Genomic DNA, 19361 nt, shown 5'->3' on the forward strand with positions numbered 1-19361 from the left:
GACTGATGAGTGGGAGTGGTCGCTGAGACCACATAACACTGGTCCTAAAAGATCTACATTGGCTTCCAGTATGTTTCCAAGCACAATTCAAAATGTTGATGTTGGGTTTTCCCCTGTATTTTTGTTGGAAGCTGCCCAGAGTGGCTGGGGCAACCCACTCAGAAGGGTGGGGTATACAAACCAACCAACCAACCAACATTATTATTTCTGATTCTAAATCTCTTGGTAACAGTTAGAGCAACAGTGGCATGTCACTGGAAGTCGATGACTATATCAATGTGTGCATAAGGGACTCTGGGACGAACATCACCACAGAGAACAAACTTGCACATCAAATTTATTATGAAAAAGGTGACACAAATCAGATCCTACTGGATTAACTAGGACAACTCTGCTGGGGTAACTGATCAGCTGCCATTTGGCTCCTTCTCTCTCTCAACTGCATCCATCCTCACCTCTCTGAACCATTTGCAATCAAGCTGGTCATTCCTACACAACTTAAAGGATTGATGCCACAGTTTCCAAGTTTCTCTCTTTTGTCTCCATTACTTTTTCCTTTGGGGGGTCTTCACTTTTAGACTGAAAACCAGAGGGCAGGGACAGTCTTGTTCTTAATCTGCTCACAGCGCTTAGTAATTATAGGCAAGTGAGAAATAACAACTCCTTATCACAGATCACAAATTTACTATTGGAATGAACTCATCTTACAACTTACTGAAATATTCACATAAGTCTGTCCAAGAACTCTGGCTAACCGTATGACAACTTTCACCCCTATTCTTCTGTCCTCCCTTTTGCTTTCCAGTATGTTGATTCCCTCGATACCTGATTGCATCAGATTTTGTATACCGATCTGAAAACTGTCTATAAGTAAAAAAAAAAAAAAGGGGGGGGGAAATAGCTATGTGGTATTTTAAAACACTAACACATTTCTGACATAAAATTTCATAGGTAAAAGCTACTTCAGCAGACGCAGGGGCAATATCCTAAAGAGAGAGAAAAGGTTTCCCCGAAGACGTCTCAAGTAATAAACACTTTTACTTTAAGTCTTTCAGACTTTGGTGTCTATAAGGACTTCATTTGTTTTTACAATTAACATTAATTTGTATTTGAAAAACAGTTCTGTTAATATCCTGTAACACTAGCGGGGATCATTGTACTGGCTTTCACTAGCACAATGGTTTCACTGAATACAGCCCTAAGTGTCATAGCTGAGAGGGGATCTGATTTTCTGTTTCCTTGGTCTATTCCCAATGCTCAGCCCATGGTACCATCTGTGGCAACAGTTCCTAAGCCCTACTTAGCCAAGCAACAGTTTGCTATAGATTTAAGTATGCCATCTAATCTAGGTCAAACGCTGAAGCTCTACTGCAGAAAGCGAAATACAGATGTACCACACTTCATTTGATCAAGGACAGCAGCGGCACGTCCGAAAGTACTGAGTAATCAAGCGGTTCATATGCATACATAAACCTTCACACATCTTCACTATTGCCACTACTTTCAGCAAAGCATGACTTAAATGTCAGTAGACCTGGACCTATGTTATATTGAATATGCTTGAAAATTAGTGTGGAAAATGGATGTAGAAAGGAGGTAAAAAGTGATACGTTATTTCAAGAGTCCTGTGTACATGTGCCTCAATGCACATATGTAGATTTTGGAGGAAAAATCTACTTCCAGTAGCAAGCTTCCTGTGCAATGCCAGATAGCACTCAATAGATTCCTGTGTCTGAGGCAGGAAGTCAAGGTGTACTCAGCAAGCCTTAAAATCAATGATGGCCAAAGGATCTCGACCAAAGAGATGCTTATTGGACACTCTGGAACACTCAGTTTCATAACACATGCAGCCTCACCCCATCCCTGTTTCCTTGGGAGAAACCCTTGCTCTGCTCAATGGGGCTTACTCCTAAGTAAAAGTGGAGACAAAACTGCAGCCTAAAAAATATCGCTGCAAACTGAGAATTGCATTAGCTAACATTGTGAGAGGAGGAACCGCACTGAGAGATCCACCAATGTAGCAACCTTCAGGATCCCTGAAGTTTATGGCAACAGCAGGATCAGCACGATGGGCAAAACTGCGCATAAGTTGCATGCTGGTTCTGGCACATTACACTGTCCCTGCTTCACGGTCTCCTGCTCCCTGCTGCCACAAGGTGGTAGCTGCAGGAACTTCAGGCATGCCTCAGCATGCGCCCAGACTGGGCAGAGATGCTATCACTAGACTACAACGTACCAAACTTTAAATAACTTTGAAGATCCTTGAGTGTTTATATTTTTAAACGAAACTCAATTCTAAGTAGGCACAGATAATTTGCTTGTTAAATATATGCTTTGATGAATAGCGATCTTTTAAAAAAATAATACTGAAAATAACACCCATTACATATTTTATACTTAAACACGTTTATACCAGTTTCTTTTATCATCTGAGGGAGTGGGTCAGGTCAAGCTTCCCTCAAAAGTGCTATTCTCCTATTCTCCCACATTTTCTTACACAATGGCATTCTGGTATCATACACAAGTGACCAGATTTTATATAATGGATTTGTAAAAAAAAAGCAAAGTTGTTTTTCATAACTATTCAAAAATGTATGAAAAATGAAGGTGGATGATAACAAAAACAACAATTCAGAGAGATTAGCACTGATAGAAGATGCTATAATTATATGGGTTATTTGAAAAGCATTCTAAGAATTATATACAATGGATCCACTGAAGGAAAAAAGCTTTAAGTAGTGATATATAATTTTTTTTATTTTTTAAAAAATCATATCTGTTTCTACTACAGTTCCAGAGGCTTAAAGATTCCTACCTGTTGGAGGAAGACAGTCTTTCCAATCAAAATAACCTGCATAAATGCCAGGTTCCAGTGAGCCTACTATCGGATCAGCCTTTAGTTCAATGTACATTTCAAACAGTCGTTGATCAAGTTCTTTTAGTGAGTCCATACTAACCTAAAACAAAAAGGTACAAAGATGATTATTTACAATAGTATTATTGTGTGTAAATCTCCTCTCATTTACTAAAAAAGCCAGGCATCTAATGCTTTTATAATGTTATACAATGTATATTTTGGAAGTCAATATTTCTGTTTAAAAAAATGAACAAAGAGCCAAGCAGCTTCATAAGAAGCTGGCAGATTCCTCAAAGTCAGATGGATGGTATATTTTGCCAGCCAGAATAGTATATATTCCTTAATCATTCATTTGGACTGAGATGTTGTCCTGCCTGATAGGACATGCGTAGAAAAGCTTCTACCTATTGATTTCTCTTCTTTTTATAGAAACCTGACTGAGTGAAGACCCAGGAACTTGGTAGTAAGATGAAGGGCAGCTAAGAAATCCTTTTACAGCGAGGCTCTCAAAATGCACAACAGAGGACATTGGCTCCAATACTTCCCCAGCATGAAGGCATCGGGAATAAATGTGTGACAACCAAAGGGCAAAATTAAAAGTATGTTGGACTGGGCACTTATGGATGATGTGCATCAAAGCCTTTATTATATTCAATGCAGGTGAAGCTGTGCTGAAACAAGAATGGGAATAATAATGACAAAATTGTAACATCACAGATGTCTATATAGTATGATTTTGAGTCCTAAAGACTAGCCATCAGACTTTGTAAGTGTGAAAGGAGCAAAGATTAAAGGATTCTATCAAAAAGGACACTGCAGGATAGCTCTATTTAGGTTTTAACCAACATTAGTCAAACCAATGGACAAGTAAGACTTGGCCAATATAGCTAAAAATCATGCAGGAGTACAAATTATGAGTAGTAATATACAATAGAGATCTGGTAAATATAAATACTGATGGGATGGTTGCATTTTGCCTCTCGTGCCAGCACATTCCCTGTCTTTCTTCCTTAGCACAGAGAACTAGGGCTCAAAGAAAAGGAGAGAGTTCTGCATGCAGGTGCCATAGTGCTGCACTATGTTATTTTTCTGGCACATCTAATTTCCAAAGGGCTGGAACAGGCTCCAAGAATAGAGCTGTGATGGTACATGTGAGCAGGGTGGAGCAAAAGGATGGGTGGTAGGTATGTTTTGCTACTTGGCTGCATGTTGGGGGCAACTTCCACTTACCCTAAGTGAGGGGCAAATGTTAAGGTTGAAGAAAAGGAATGCATTGAAGAATGCAGAACTAGATAAACTAACAGGAAGGATTCGAAACCGGCGGGACCAAAAATTCACGGAAGAATGGAGTAAATTTACGGGCTATTTGAAAAGTATTTGTGAAGATCAGATGACGTTTATAGGTTTGCAAGAAGTTTTGTGAGGAGTATTATTGGAAGTATTGCAAAAATGGAGAAGGGGAAGGATGATTTGTTAAGAGATGTAAAGGCAATATAAAGTTAAGAAATGCATAAGAAGTGGTTAAAACGGTGGATCATCAGAGGTGCTGATGGAAGTCTAAAAAGATTGTATAAGTGATAAGTTTTGTGGTACATTTTATAATTTATATGTTAAAATCAATAAAAATTATTTTAAAAAAGAAGAAGAAAAGGAATGGCTGAATGTAATTTACAAAAATATAGCAACCATAAGTACAGCTGTTTAGAGATACCTTTGTTGTGTCCTAGAAAATGGCAACAGTAACAGACTTACTATGAAAAGTATGCACACTTCTGTGAAGGAAACTAACTGTATAGTCCTAATAAGTCAAAATATTACAGATTAAAAAGTAAGTTATCAATTTACAAAAAGTCAGGACAATGAGACATCATCTCCCGCCCACTTTTGACATTTATCTTCTTTGTTAAGAAGCAAAACCCCAGCACTTGGCTGCGGAGTTTACTTTTAAAAATTTTTTTTAAATGTTTTATATACCTTTGGAATTTTTTAATGCCACAAAAAACTATTACAACTATGTACCACAGACTAAAATTGTTCATAGAAATTTGATAAACAGATGAACATGAATGCAAACACCTTCCCTATCATGAGCTCAAAAAGCTGAGCCTTTTTCATTTAGAGCAAAAAGAAGAAAAAAAGGGGGGAGAGAGAAATTAAAGAGGTTTATCCAATTAATAACAAAAATCAAGTATTATCTTTCTCAAAGCATCCACTTAACATACATTTCCAGCAGGTTCAGAACAAGCAAAAGAAAATGTCATAATCCAGTCTGTAGGCTAGATTTCACTGACCCCATTTTTTCTATTGCATTAGCCTGATCTGTTGCTTATCAACAGATGGACCCCAACAGTTGGACCCCAATAGGCTGGTAGGCTTTGCATCCTAAGTCCAACCTGCTTCTGCAGTAGGGTTACTAGTTTAGGTCTCCAGGCTGGTTGCTGTCATCTGCAGAAACAACACAGATTTTCCTGACCAGCTTCTCTGTCTTTTTATCAGTCCTGTAGTTTCAGATCGGTTTACAGCAGAGCATTTTGGCTTCATTCTGCAGGGATGTGGCTAGAGACTCCGGTTTATGCGCATTTGCTTGAAACTCATCTAACTTTACCTTTTCACACAGCATGCAATACATTTAAGGAATTAATTGCTACAATGATGCAACACTAGTCATTGATTCAATTTTTTTTTTTACAAAGAATTGGACAATTCGCAGATAGCAATTCTTACAAGAAGCAGCTATAATTGAGGACAATGTAGTCTCCAAGTGCAGAAGATATATACTTCTGATTACCAGATGCTGAGGCCACACAGTAAATGGCTGTGCTCAGCATACACTATGCATGAGTTTCCCAAGGTATTGTGACTGCTGTCACTGAATATCGGACTAAATTAAATTTTGCTCTGATTTAGCAAGGCAGTTCTTATGTCAATCTACATATTTCTTTATGAATGTGGAATATGCCGAACTATGGATGTAGTGCATTTATTCTACTTAAAAAAAATATCTAAAGTTGTAAGTCCCAGATATGAAATCTGACTGAGTACTTCAAAAAACAACTTGGTAACAATGTAAGTTAAAAACAACAACAAAACCAAATTCTCTAGATTAAAAAAATAAACAGAGTTGAGGAACAAGATGTAGAAACTCCAGCATATGTGCTTCTGAACAACTGCAGATTAAATTTCTATTTAGTGGTGCAAATCTTATTTATAATTTATTTTGGAAGCCTACTGAAAACTGAGACTGAAAGAATTGCAATCAAATACTTACTTGAGTGATTTTTTCAGCTCCTTGGAAGCCATATTTCTCAAAGTGTTCAGCTAGGTTTAGGAAAGTGTGACGTTCTAGATAGCAGCAGTTGCTAAGCACAATTAAAAGTCTCCGCTCCTAAATCAAGGAAGATTTCAACAAGAAAAATGAATTAACGGTACAAGAGAGGCACACAGGTAAACAATTTTGCTAAGAAGAAAGCAATTGTTGTTTAAGACAGAAATCAGGCTAAGGTTACAAATTATGACCATGGGGCAATGCTGAGACTTTAAAATAGAATTGTCTGAAAGACAAGTGTAACCTTAACATGGGCACCAAACACAGTATTCAGATGAATTGCTAACCTATTTGCATAGGTGAACCAGAAAGTCTGGTTATACAGCATTGTCCCCAACCATGAGATTCTTGCTGCAACACTGCCTACCTGTCCTTGAGTGGGCAGTGGAGTTTCAGTATCATTGCTCTTTGGCTACCACTTCCATAAGGTAGAGGCCATTTTTAACTCCTCAAAATGTACTGCTAATCTCTCTTTGCCATAACTGAAGCTGTTTACCAGAGGTCTAAATAGGGGACTTCGGAACATAAATAGAATTTTTGATAGGGCTTTTATCTTAATTTCAACTAATCTGTCCATAATAGCAAGATTGAGCTTCCACCTGGACAAAGCCTTACTTATTTGATCCCACACAAGGCCATACTTAGTGATGAAAAAAAATACATATTTAGATTTTAGTTCTATGTATGCCTAAATACCTGACTGAGAAATAATGCACCTGAAAATTTAATAACATGGAGGACTCCTTTTGGATCTTGGGAGTGATATGAAAAAACATGGAATTCTGATTTTTTTTATTTAAAATATACCTTCAGGCCAGTAACCAATTCAGACTCAACACCAACTTTTAAGCAGATGAATGAAGGGCTCAGAAAAGGTAACAGCTATACCACTCACATCGATTCCTAGTAAGTATTCCTTTGCTTTAATTTTAACAACTTTCATTTATGGATTGTGATGCAGTTTTTTGTTACACCAGCATAATTTACACTGACGCATATGATTCCTATCATTTGGATTACTCTGCCCATATGTGTATGTAAAGGTAAGTCACACTTACCAAAGACAAACTGGAGTCTTCATGGATACTTCCAAATAAATCTGAAGATGAAACATCAGCTGAAAGACTGAAAGAATTTGTAAGAAGTTACTGGTGAAGTACTTGTTCTAAACACTTAAGAATGTATCTCTACATTACTAACTCAAATTGGGTTTTCGCCACTTAAACCCAAAGAGAAACAGGTTGCCTATTTGTAACTGCGGTTGTTGCAAGTGGTCATCTGTGAAGTCAGATTTTATCTATGCAGTATCTATGCCCCATTAAAGAACTTTTAAGAGCTTGGTGATAAAAGGTTTTGGCAGGAAGCCTGCTCCCACTCCTCCAAGGGCATGGGTTCTCACCTTCCTGTTCAGTTTCTTCTTCTTCACTGTCATAGAGGCGGCATCTGCAGGAATCTTCAGTTCCCACTCTTTCAGTGGGTGGGGAGTGAGCTAGGCCTTATTTCAATTATAAAGACATACCCCCTATATGAGACTGCACAGATCCCACAGAGAAGAACCTGTAGTTCAGAAAAGGTCTGAGAATGGTCTGTAAGAATTCTTAACCTCCCTCACAGAACTGCAACTCCCAAGGAAGGAATGATTCTGTTTAACAGTATTATGGACAAGCATTTAGACCAGGGATGCCCAAACTTTTTTCAAGAAGGGCCGGAATTGATGAAGTGAACATGCGTGAGGGCCGACCAAGGTTGTTGCTTTTTTTTAAGGATTGAAGTTGTTGAGCTTTTTTTTTACAATTTTACCCCAAAGTTGTTGAGCTTCTTTTAGGATTTTACCCCAGGACATGTACTGCCACGGGGATTAGATTGACCGGCAGGCCAGATTAGGCCCCCGAAACAGACTTTGGACATGCCTGATTTAGACCTTTTGGAGTATGGCTGGAATACAATGGGACCTCTGGAGTTAACGGCTCATGAACAATCTCGGCCTAAGTCATGGACTGGAAACATGTGGCCCTCCAGATGTCAGATTTAAATTACCATTTTCTCCAGCTGGCATAGCCAACAGCCATGAATGATGGAAGCTGTCATACAATAACAATCCGGGGGACTACAGGTTTGCCATCTCTGGCCTAAGCCATCATTTTAAAGTCTTTTGTTCAGAAACATAATATCTAAATTAAAAAAAACCCCATAGAAACAACTCCAAAAACAAGAACCAGAACATTGGAAGAATACCAATAAACTAAGACTAGCTAAAGATGCTGCTGAATAGATATGCTTTCGTGTTGGCAGTTGAGAGACAATGAGGGAATGAGCAGGAACTCTGCCTCATATGATTTCCATTAATGAAAAGCATGGCACCCTTCTCCATGGGGAAATGGTATTCTACTCTTTGCATGCACATCAACCAGTAATGCAGGCTTCCTAAACCTTGGCCCTCAAGATGTTTTGAGACTACAATTCCCATCATCCCTGACCACTGGTCCTGCTAGCTAGGGATCATGGAAGTTGTAGCCAAAAACAATTGGAGGGTCGAGGTTGAGGAAGCCAGAAACGCAACCAGAAACCACTTGTTGAATTTTGGAATAAGTAGCACATGGATTACTGCCAAAAAGACCATGGCCAGATTATTTTACTTACTGTGTATTATCTACATCACTATCAGGCTTGGTACTTAGCTGTTCCAGGCAGTCAATGAATACCTGTGAAGGATGAACGGAGGGGAAATCACTATTTAACATCACTACTTTGACTATTAGGAACATCATTAGCCAATGGTAAACTCTCAAACCATATATTCATAGCATTTCCCCCCTTCACTCTCACAACCTGCAATTTAACCAAATTTTAATGGCCTGTGTCATTACAGTTTTTGTATTTTATTACTCAGACCTCTCCACTTGAGAGCTGAAATTAAACTAATACAAACGGAAGGTATAATCTATGACAACAAACCCACACTTTTATAATAAGTGGATGCCTGTACCAATGGTTGCAGTTCTTCATGTTTCAGTTGTGCCTGTTGCTAAAAGCAGGAACTGCACATTATGAGGAAAACACACCCCAGCTCTGTCTTTTGTTCATAAGCCAAATGCAGATAGTGGATAGACTTGCAGGAAGAAATCGGTGGAAGAAGTTGTTTAATCCTGAAGCAGGTTTTAAATAGCACCACACTGTTCTTGGCTGCACAAAGTAGTTGTGTATTTGAAATGTGAACTCCTCCCTCTCTCAAATCTGCAAGCCTCAGTTCAGACCCCTCTGTTCAGCTACATGGCTTGGTCATTTGCAGCCAGGCCTCCCTCTTACTCATGATCTCCAGTTGTACATGGAAGAGGCAGGGTGCATGCAATTCTGAGTCAGGACTAGCTCTAAGGGAGCTTTGCGCAACACAAACTCATATTTGAGAGGGAAGAGTTCACATTCTGAGCTACCTATTCTTGAACCCTCTAACCCACCCCTGACTGAATTAGGCTAAATGCTAACTCTATGAAAAGTGAATGCTCTCCTCGATTTCTCAAGTACATAGAATTCAACAGACACACATTTACTGCTTAGAGAACTGACTTAAGCCACACGTTTGTATTACCTGCATAATATCAGTGCTCAGTCGGCACACCTCTTCCTGTATTTTTGGATGCTGAAAAACCTAAAGAAACAGAAAATGGTAACTGAAAAAAGCAAGCAGGGCAGGGGAAAAACCTTTTAAATTAATAAGACAAAAACATGAGGACAGCATATTATGGCGATAGAGTAGAACAGTAAAATCTTAAGGCCAGACTTAGAACTTCCTCTTCGCTCTTTCTCATGCCACTCCTGGTTATGTCAGAATGAAGAAAATGCACAGGCAGGGTGGAGTTATATGGGAAGAGCAATGCTAATGTCATTTTTCCAGCATTACCATTGTTTGTGTGATGCAGTGGCACTACAAATAGTATTTGAATAACCTCTTTACTTATCTGAATAGCATTATTAGGAATTCCTTATAATCCCTTCCATTTATCCTGAGGAGTGTGTAAGGAACAGATTATTGTTCTATATAAGTAAGAGGGTGAGATGATTTCAGTGTCCATCATGCTATTCATACCCTTGAATTTCCCCAAACATGACCTGACATGACTTACGCTGGTCTCTCCAGGTTTGCAGTCCAGGACACCTTTAAGCGACTGCAGAGAATGCACAATACACTGCTCAAACTGGGATGGCTAAAAGGTAGAGAATAAACAATAAATTACTTCTGAAACCTAGAAATCATGACTGCAGTGGAACAGTCCTGGTTTCCAATCAACCAACTATTTAAAGCTCCCGCTCTCAATGTCCAGTCAGACCATACAGGGATTTATATGCTCATTATATTGTGTAACAGCTATAGTGCCATGTTAACTGGAAGTCAATGCTGCTGACCGTTTACAATCTCATTATTAAAAATACCTTACCAATACAGGGCTCTCCTCTCCCCTTAATGAATCGCAGGCTGAGAAATAGTAACACAGCAAGCTTCAAGACTGAGTGGGAACTTGATCCTAGTCTGATACGCCACTATATTTTACTAGCTCTCCATATACTGATATATGTAATAAGTTCAAATAAATGTAATTGCATTTGCTAACATTGATCCTGGCTTATCAGGACAAGATGACTGGGGCATGCATCAGAGTTTTCACTGATATGAGGGGATAGAAAAGGGTGGGATTTTCACAGATGAGTGAGAAGAAATGAGGCTACTTTTCACCAGCAACTCATGCATGGGGTTAAGCTACTACAGTATATCCTCATAACTCACCCATTGAAGTAGATTAGGTGGAAACAAAGACTAGGCCCAATACCCCCCCAGCCAGTTTCATAGTGAGCAGGGAGTTGGACTTAGACTACAGAATCCATCATTCAATACAGATGCCTAAAGACATAGCAGCATACCCACCAAACTGGTTAAGCCTTCATTGTCCACCACCCAGTCTTCTTTTTCAGCTAATCTCTTTACATCTGCAAAAGGAGACAAGTTTTTAGATGGTTATTTTTCTGTAAAATAAAAATAAAAATGAGGAAAGCCCTCTATCACTGTAGTGATTCGTCATCCAAATACATTGCGCTGGTACCTTAAAAAGATGGCAGCAGCTTTATTACGCATCAAACATGCTTACAGCAAGGCAAGTCAGCTAGTTATAGGCATGCAACAGGTTGGATATAAACCATGCTGTGTCACAGAGATTATGTGTGAAATAGTTGTTTTATGATATAACATTAATGCAGCATATTGAAGCCACAAGAGTGAAAATGACTGTTGTGAAGACCAATACTTGTAATCCTTTGCTGAATTGTCATTTCTACTTTTAATATGATGACACAGCCATACACCCAGTTTGCTAAAACACTTGAAAATAAGAGCATCAAATGGTACGCTTGACATATATGAAGGTAAAAATCACAAAGAGGATAACAACATCTAGGGGGGAAATCCAACCAGAAGGACACTTGTGTTGATATACACCCAACAAGACAGATAAATAAAGTGTACTTTACTACCTTCAGCTGTATGCTGTAATGTGATCATTATACAGCGAACTCTGAGATCCAAAATAAGATCCTGGATGATCTGAAGCATATCATTTGGTATTTCAAGCGCAGCAAGAGATTCATAACTAAGCCTGGAAAATGAGGGAAATAATGTGAAGTTATAGTTTTTGATGTAGTTCAGGTGCTAAGGGGAGTCATAATTTCTTGAGAACCCTAAGATTTGAAGAGAAGAAGGCTTAAAAAAAATAACGAAATCACAGCACCTCCCTCTTTTCTGTGAGAGCCACTATGCTATCATTATTCATCTGTACTGGGTAATTAATTCCATTCTCAAACTCAATACACTCTGCACTGCCTGGGAAATTACCAACTGCTGGCAAGGGAGGCCACTTCTTTCTTGGACAGTGTGTGATCCAGCTGCTAAGCTCCCCTTCCTTGCCTCAGAAGACCTAAGCAGGTGCTGTTGCCTGGGAGCAATGGAAGATTTGCCTCCATCACAGAGCTGAGCAACTTCTAGCTGCTCAGCTCCTTTCCTTTGCATTAGAGGACCTCAGTGGGAGCAGTTACCTGGATGACACTAGGGAAGAACAAGGATCATTCAGGAAATGCTGTCTGAATAATCCTGGGACTCAGCTATACAGCTACAAATAGGAAGCTTTAAGTGTGTTATACAAGCTTTAAGTGCAATATACAAATGTGACACTAGATGGCGATACAGAGCTATGCAAAATTCAATGTATTTTTCAAAACTTTTTTTAAAAAAGCATTTTCACAGCGTTTTTATATGTATGTAGATTCCACCCTGGTTTCATATGGATGTAACAATTTCCATTCCTGTTTGGGTAGAATCACTTGAAGAACTTTTAAGAGCTATTTTGATTGTGTTCCAGAGCTATAAACTAATATTTAAGCATTCTAAATAAATACATATTTTCTCCTATTTGTGTGTGTGTCACTACATGGTCCCAAGAAGCCTAGAGGTGACAATACTGATGCTTTGATAACACACTCTGGTTTTGTGTTTTCTCCCCAACCCCTAGCTAACAAGCTGATGCCTGATTCCATCTTTTGAGTACTTCCCACTTGCCATAATTTCTATAAATACTATTTGTCAGCAATCTACTCCAGTAAAGGTACTGAGTGAACACCTGGATAGCTGCACTGCTTAAATACCGTTTACACCTTCTTGCCTTTGCTCTCTGGGTCTCAGCCATCCATTTCCCTGGGTTGTTGATCTGGATCAGGGCCAAGCTGTCATAACACCATGACTCCTAATTGTTTGGCTTCACACAGAACCCACGACTGGGTCAGAGAACAGAGCTCACTGAAGCTTAACCCCATGTCACTTATCCCAATACACACAGGTGTTCTACTGAGTTACCACAGTACTTACCTAACTGTCTGGATGACATGAGGTAACCATTGGCCAGAAAGTTCAGATTTCATCTCCCAGCCACCATATTCTTTCAGTTCACTTTCTCCAAGGCTGAATGGAAGCAAAGCACCTCGGATCAGTTTGACCAGGGACTTCATCACTTGCTGAATCATCATCTACAACATAAAAGGAAACATTTCGTGGATAAACACCGGAACATGTGTAACGTTGTGTTTTATGTAACCAGTTACCGTATTTTTTGCTCTATAAGACTCACTTTTTCCCTCCTAAAAAGTAAGGGGAAATGTACGTGTGTCTTATGGAGCGAATGCAGGCTGCGCAGCTATCCCAGAAGCCAGAACAGCAAGAGGGATTGCTGCGAAATGATCCCTCTTACTGTTCTGGCTTCTGGGATTCAGAATATTTTTTTCTTGTTTTCCTCCTCCGTAAACTAGGTGCGTCTTATGGTCTGGTGCGTCTTATAGAGTGAAAAATACGGTAATTCTTAAGACCAGGGCTTTTTCAGATGGAACTCACTGGAACTCAGTTCCGGCACCTCTCAGGTCAGTACCATTGCCATTAAAAGAGAACAAGGGAGACATTCATGGTGAGCTAACTGCTAAATTATTCTACTTATTTCTAATTCAATGCATATATCAACTAAAACAACAACAGACCATAAATGGGGTTTCTCCTGCTCATTCCCCCCTCTCATCCAATTTTATTTAACTTATACCTAATGTGCAATAAATAGACAATGGAAAGGCTATTATGTGTATAATATGTGAATGTCCAGAGAATCTACTGCAGATCTGCCACATAAGAGAGAGCCAATTCCTGCCCTGCCTAACTGCACCAGCTATCTGAAGGGCAAACAAATGGTTGAAGCATGGTGCTAGGCCCAGTAAGGATGGAGAGCTCATAGAGCTTTAAAACCAGTATCTTCTTGATTGGGTGGTAGCAGCTTGAGTGCACTGAGGACTGTATGTCTTATTAGGCCATCCCATTACAAAATATTATTAAAAATAAACCTCTGCTGGTCTTCAAAGGTTTTACACCCTTCCACTTTGGGTGGCTGCACACCTACTTACCTTGAAATCATTCTGTCTTTGTCTAGCGTTCTTCTTTGATCTTTCCATTTGGCCTGATTTTTCGGCAGTCTTGGGAAACAGAAAAACAACAACAGAGATACTACGGCTGATGGCTATTGCAAACATTCATCTGGAACAAATCAGCAGGTCTATGAATTTTATCTTAGTAATGGTATATGTTCAGGTTAATTCTTAATAGACAAAGTCTGATTAGTTTAAGAAACAGTAGAAAATTCATGCTTAGATCAAACATATCAACATGCCAGAAAACTTTGGCAAATTAATAAATCATAGAAGACTAATGTAGTAGTGTAGTAGTAGTAATAGTAGTAGCAGTAGGTTTCCATAGCCACTCTGGGCGACTTACAGCATATCTAAAAACATTCTGGATTACTTGTAGTTTCCGAGGCACCTTCAAAGGTAGCCACACATAGAGCAGTAGTCCAAGCGGGAGACAACCAGGGCTTCTGCTAGAGAGGAGCACCCCAATGCAGAAGCCACTGTCAATGGGGTGTCTCAGATCTTGTGCAGACCCTGCTGCCACCATTTGACGACAGGTCCAATCTAGGACTCTTCACTCTACTAGCTTGGAAGCTGCCACAGTGAAGGGGTATTTTCCCTGGCTCCTCCTCCACCACCTCCACCACCACCACCTTGTGCCCTGGGCCTGCACAAGAACCAGAGCGGTGGATGCACTTTATCCAGTCTTGCTGCTGCTGTCCAGGGGTTAGGATTGCAGCCTTCACATATTGTTACAAGTGAATGACATCTAATGGACAGTAGTGATGATAGCAAAACTGGAGTTTGGAAAAATGCCTCTTTATTTTTTTAAACGATAAAACTTGTTGTCTTTCTTTTTTATTTTTAAAAAGTGATGTTTCTAATATGGGTGAAACTAAAATGGCAGTAATGGAGTTCACATTTCCTATATTACATTCAAGTATACAGAGACAAGTCTGTCAGCTACAAAAAAACCCTTTTTCTATACTTTCCACTTTCTAAAGTAATAATCAGACCCTGCCTACTAAGAATGAGCCTAAGTATGTACTGCCCCATTTAAATATTTGCTAAACATAGGAAGCTGATTCAACTCGGCCTGTCTGTATACCTTGCAAATTTTCAATATTCATTAAACCTGTTTTGCTTACTTCCTGTGTTGTTCAGTCTAGATAAGCTGATCAGAGGGAGAATGAGACAGGGCAATGGATGACGCCATCTTTGTGCAAGGAGTTAAAATTAGATGTCCTCTGCTCCCTCTCAACCCTATAGATTCTAGAAACATGTAAAGGTGCACCAAAGCTACTGATTCCCTTCCACCCATCACTGATTTTGCTGAATAGTTAAGCACCTTCCTATACTGACCTCTGTGGTAAGTACCAACGGTTAGTTCTGTGTACAGATTCAATCAGAAATGGGTCTCCATTTAGCTACAAACCTTCTGTTGAAAAAAAACTGAAAACCCTAACCAAAACGTGTGCGTTTTTAAAGAAATACAGATCACCCTTATAACTTCGAGAAAATAAATCACAGTTCCTTTATTACTGGTCGTTTCCTTTCAATCATTGCTCATCACTTTCATGACTACATGAGGCCCCTGCGGGGTTTTTTGTTTGCTTCTTTGTGCCTCAGTGTCTATGCTCAACTGTCCTTTTAGCTGTAAATTGTCAGAAATTCAGAACAGCCATAAAAATTATGGGCTAAGTGGGATGAAACCCCAAACTGTTTCTCTCCCTGCCTGCTTAAGCGTGGACTTCATTTTAAGGCACCCAGAAGTGTACTGGATGTTGAACTTTGGGTTCATATGAAAGTCCAGACGTCAAAAGTACTAGAGGAAAATAATGGAGGACCCTTGTCCTCTCAGAAGATGGGGGGCTCCAGGTTTGGGGGGCACAATGTTTAATGCCCCTTTAATAGGTATGAGAACTCCTCCTTTTCAGCCCTCTCATCTGCCATACAGAAATCCAGGGTCAGCAGCAGTTGTGGCTGATCTTCGGTGTGGTAGTAGAAATAAGGTAATGAAGGGGAGCTGCTGTCAGGACTGACATGCAGGGGGACAGAGGGACCCAATCCCCTCCGCCATGCCCACCATCAAGAGAGGGAAGGCATGCCAGAGTAGCAGGGGCCCTCGCTGTACCTTTGGCAGCTGATCAGTGTTGCTAATCACTGATGCTGGTCTGCAGCAGAACCAGACAAAAAAGGCAGTATTATTATGTACAGTGGTACCTCGGGTTACAGACGCTTCAGGTTACAGACTCCTCTAACCCAGAAATAGTACCTCGGGTTAAGAACTTTGCTTCAGGATGAGAACAGAAATCGCGCAGCGCTGGTGGTGACGGCAGGGGGAGGCCCCATTAGCTAAAGTGGTGCTTCAGGTTAAGAACGGACCTCTGGAACGAATTAAGTTCTTAACCTGAGGTACCACTCTATTAGGTTTATATTCTGCTTTCCTCTCAAGCACTCAATGCAGTATACTTGGATCTGCTTCCCCCTCCTCTCCTCCACCAAATCTTTCCTCAGAAGAGCCCTGAGGCAGCTGAAAGTATGGGAAAGATTGAATGCCATACCTCACTAAAGAGGCTCCCATTCACATAAGAAATCCAGAGTTTCCAGAAGTTGGGGAGCTGGCTTACGACAAGCTTTGTTAGCTTTTCGACAAACGCCACCTGCTGAGGAGCTTTAAATCGCCAAGCTGGAAAAGGGGCAACAAAATCAGCCGTTAACTACTGAAGGATCATTGGTAAGGAATTGTTTTCAATTGTAGATGTGTCATTGGAATTCGTCTGCTTTACAAGTTTAACTTTAGGCAATACAGAGGTGCTCACATCAAGAAGGAATTTTAACTGATTAACAACCATCTGAGAAACAGGCTGCTATGAGGGGCTGGCACATTATTCCATCATGGTAGAATAAATAATCTGATCAGTTTCTCATAGGTTTCAAGTTCTGGTGACAGCACACTGTAAGGATGCTGTGAGGATGCAGAGAGAAAAAAAAATCACCATCAATCTACATAACTCTGTAGAATATTCAAACCACTTCACAAAATTAGTCTACTGTAATCCTTGCAACTGAAGTCTGAGGATGGAATTGCAGGAAATGGCATAAACAGTATGGGCTGCTTAAAGACACCTAGTGAGTTTCTCTAGGTGAGAAATAAGCCAGGAAAACTTCCTGATTCATGGATTTATTTAACATAACGTATGCATCACTTGATTGTAAGAAAACCTCTAAGCTGTTTATAAAAGGACAAAAAGGATAAAAAACAAGGGCACTGAGAAAGTAGGCATCTGCTTACACGACCAAACATTCTCCCCACAAACCAATAATCTGCTTCAGAGGGTTGGAGCATCCCCCAGAGCAGATTCTGGGGGCACACGGGTGGGTGTGGGGAGATGAGAAACCAGAATTCCTGTTGCACAAAAAGATTTCCATTGTGCAAGCAGGCAGACATGATCAGGGCATCACACCAGCATCAAATTGCAACACCGGTTTCTCAAAAAGCAGAACAAGAAATAAAATCTCAGCACCTACTTTCATCACGACTGGACTGATTGCTGCTGCCTCTTTTCAGTGAAGCACTCCGACTGAGATGGCCAAGTGAGGAGGAGCGTACTTCACTGTCCAGATCCAACATTGGACTGTGCAGTAATGGATTGCCTGGGAAGTGGGGGGAGGAGAATTATACAGCTATTGGCATTAGCAATCTGTTGATCTGAACAGTGTTAAAACACACAAATAAACATAGCGTAGTGTTGAGGTCTACACAGACAGGCGGGTGCATGAAGAAAATGATGTATACTTTTCTATTCTTTATGATATATACTTTTTTGCAAAGGGCATACCCATGCTTCAGAACCCACATGGATTTTACTTTTCTGATATAAACAACACTAGCTCATTTCCACTATGCTCAAGAACCCCAGAGCATGGACTCCAGAGCATGAGCTGATGCACATAAGGGTAATTTCTATGATAGAAGTATAGAGGTAAGCAATATAGAATTGGGTTAGAGGTAGCATAGGAAATCTACTGCTCCTCCCTAAATTATGGAAGAACATATATATATTTAAGCAAAAAATGGAGAGTTTGAATGCTGGGGTTCTTGAGCATCCAATAATACAGTCTTTGATTAAATGTTGATGTTACGTTAGCCAGGCATGGCCAAACTGGGCCCTCCAGCTGTTTTGGGACTACAATTCCCATCATCCCTGACCACTGGTCCTGTTAGCTAGGGATAATGGGAGTTGTAGTCCCAAAACAGCTGGAGGGCCAAGTTTGGCCATGCCTGCATTAGACAGTTGGGAAGGGGAATTCACAACCTCAGAATAACTTTCAAAACATGTACACAGTAGTGCTGCATGTCTGAGCAATTAACAAAATGTGGTTGAGCAGGGAGGAAAAGCTATGTCACAAGTGACACCCACAAAGCACCAGTAACACCCGGGAACCCACAATCCAAAGTGCAGATACAAATGTTATGACTTATCTAGGAAATGGCTTTTTGCCTACTGCAAAATGCAACACAGGCTACTTGGAAAATGAAACCCGCTTTTGGTTCCATTTCTCTTGGCACTAAACACATGAGTTCACTATTAAGCCGGAGTGATTCACAGACCCTTAAGAAATAAACCTAATTAAATTCAAAGAGGGATATGCAAACATTACTCTTGGAATCTTAATGCAAGCTGTGTCTCCTTCCCTTATCCACAGAATCCCATTACAGTGGTACCTCGGGTTACATACGCTTCTGGTTACATACACTTCAGGTTACAGACTCCGCTAACCCAGAAATAGTGCTTCAGGTTAAGAACTTTGCTTCAGGATAAGTACAGAAATTGTGCAGCGGCGGCGCAGCGGCAGCAGGAGGCCCCATTAGCTAAAGTGGTGCTTCAGGTTAAGAACAGTTTCAGGTTAAGAACGGACCTCCAGAACAAATTAAGTTCTTAACCCGAGGTACCACTGTATTCTGTTCTCATCCTGAAGCAAAGTTCTTAACTCGAGGTACTATTTCTGGGTTAGCGGAGTCTGTAACCTGAAGCGTATGTAACCTGAGGTACCACTGTATCCTAAAGATACCACAGTCTCCGCTGTCCCTTATTCCAAGAAAACCGAACCTTGGAACCCCTGGAATCTTACACTGCTCAGAGATTGGTGGCATGCAAGCAATATTGAAGATCAGTTCTCCTGGCTTTCCTGCAAAGA

At 40.2% G+C, this 19361-nt stretch overlaps 1 protein-coding gene across 2 annotated transcripts in view; it reads right to left on the bottom strand.

Moving 5' to 3' along the window:
• Positions 1-19361, bottom strand: part of EXOC2 (exocyst complex component 2) — a 79281-nt gene that overhangs the window by 23776 nt on the left and 36144 nt on the right. For both annotated transcript variants that reach the window (XM_028737849.2, XM_028737850.2), the window contains exons 12-23: positions 17691-17816; positions 16724-16848; positions 14160-14228; positions 13087-13244; positions 11703-11824; positions 11101-11162; positions 10304-10384; positions 9769-9828; positions 8823-8884; positions 7241-7307; positions 6126-6242; positions 2816-2957 (exon numbers count right to left, since the gene is read on the bottom strand). In XM_028737849.2, the coding sequence (XP_028593682.2) occupies positions 2816-2957; positions 6126-6242; positions 7241-7307; positions 8823-8884; positions 9769-9828; positions 10304-10384; positions 11101-11162; positions 11703-11824; positions 13087-13244; positions 14160-14228; positions 16724-16848; positions 17691-17816 (1191 nt within the window). The remainder of the gene's footprint in view (positions 1-2815; positions 2958-6125; positions 6243-7240; positions 7308-8822; positions 8885-9768; positions 9829-10303; positions 10385-11100; positions 11163-11702; positions 11825-13086; positions 13245-14159; positions 14229-16723; positions 16849-17690; positions 17817-19361) is intronic.

The sequence above is a fragment of the Podarcis muralis genome, chromosome 8, assembly GCF_964188315.1.
Source record: "Podarcis muralis chromosome 8, rPodMur119.hap1.1, whole genome shotgun sequence".
Lineage (NCBI taxonomy): Eukaryota > Metazoa > Chordata > Lepidosauria > Squamata > Lacertidae > Podarcis > Podarcis muralis.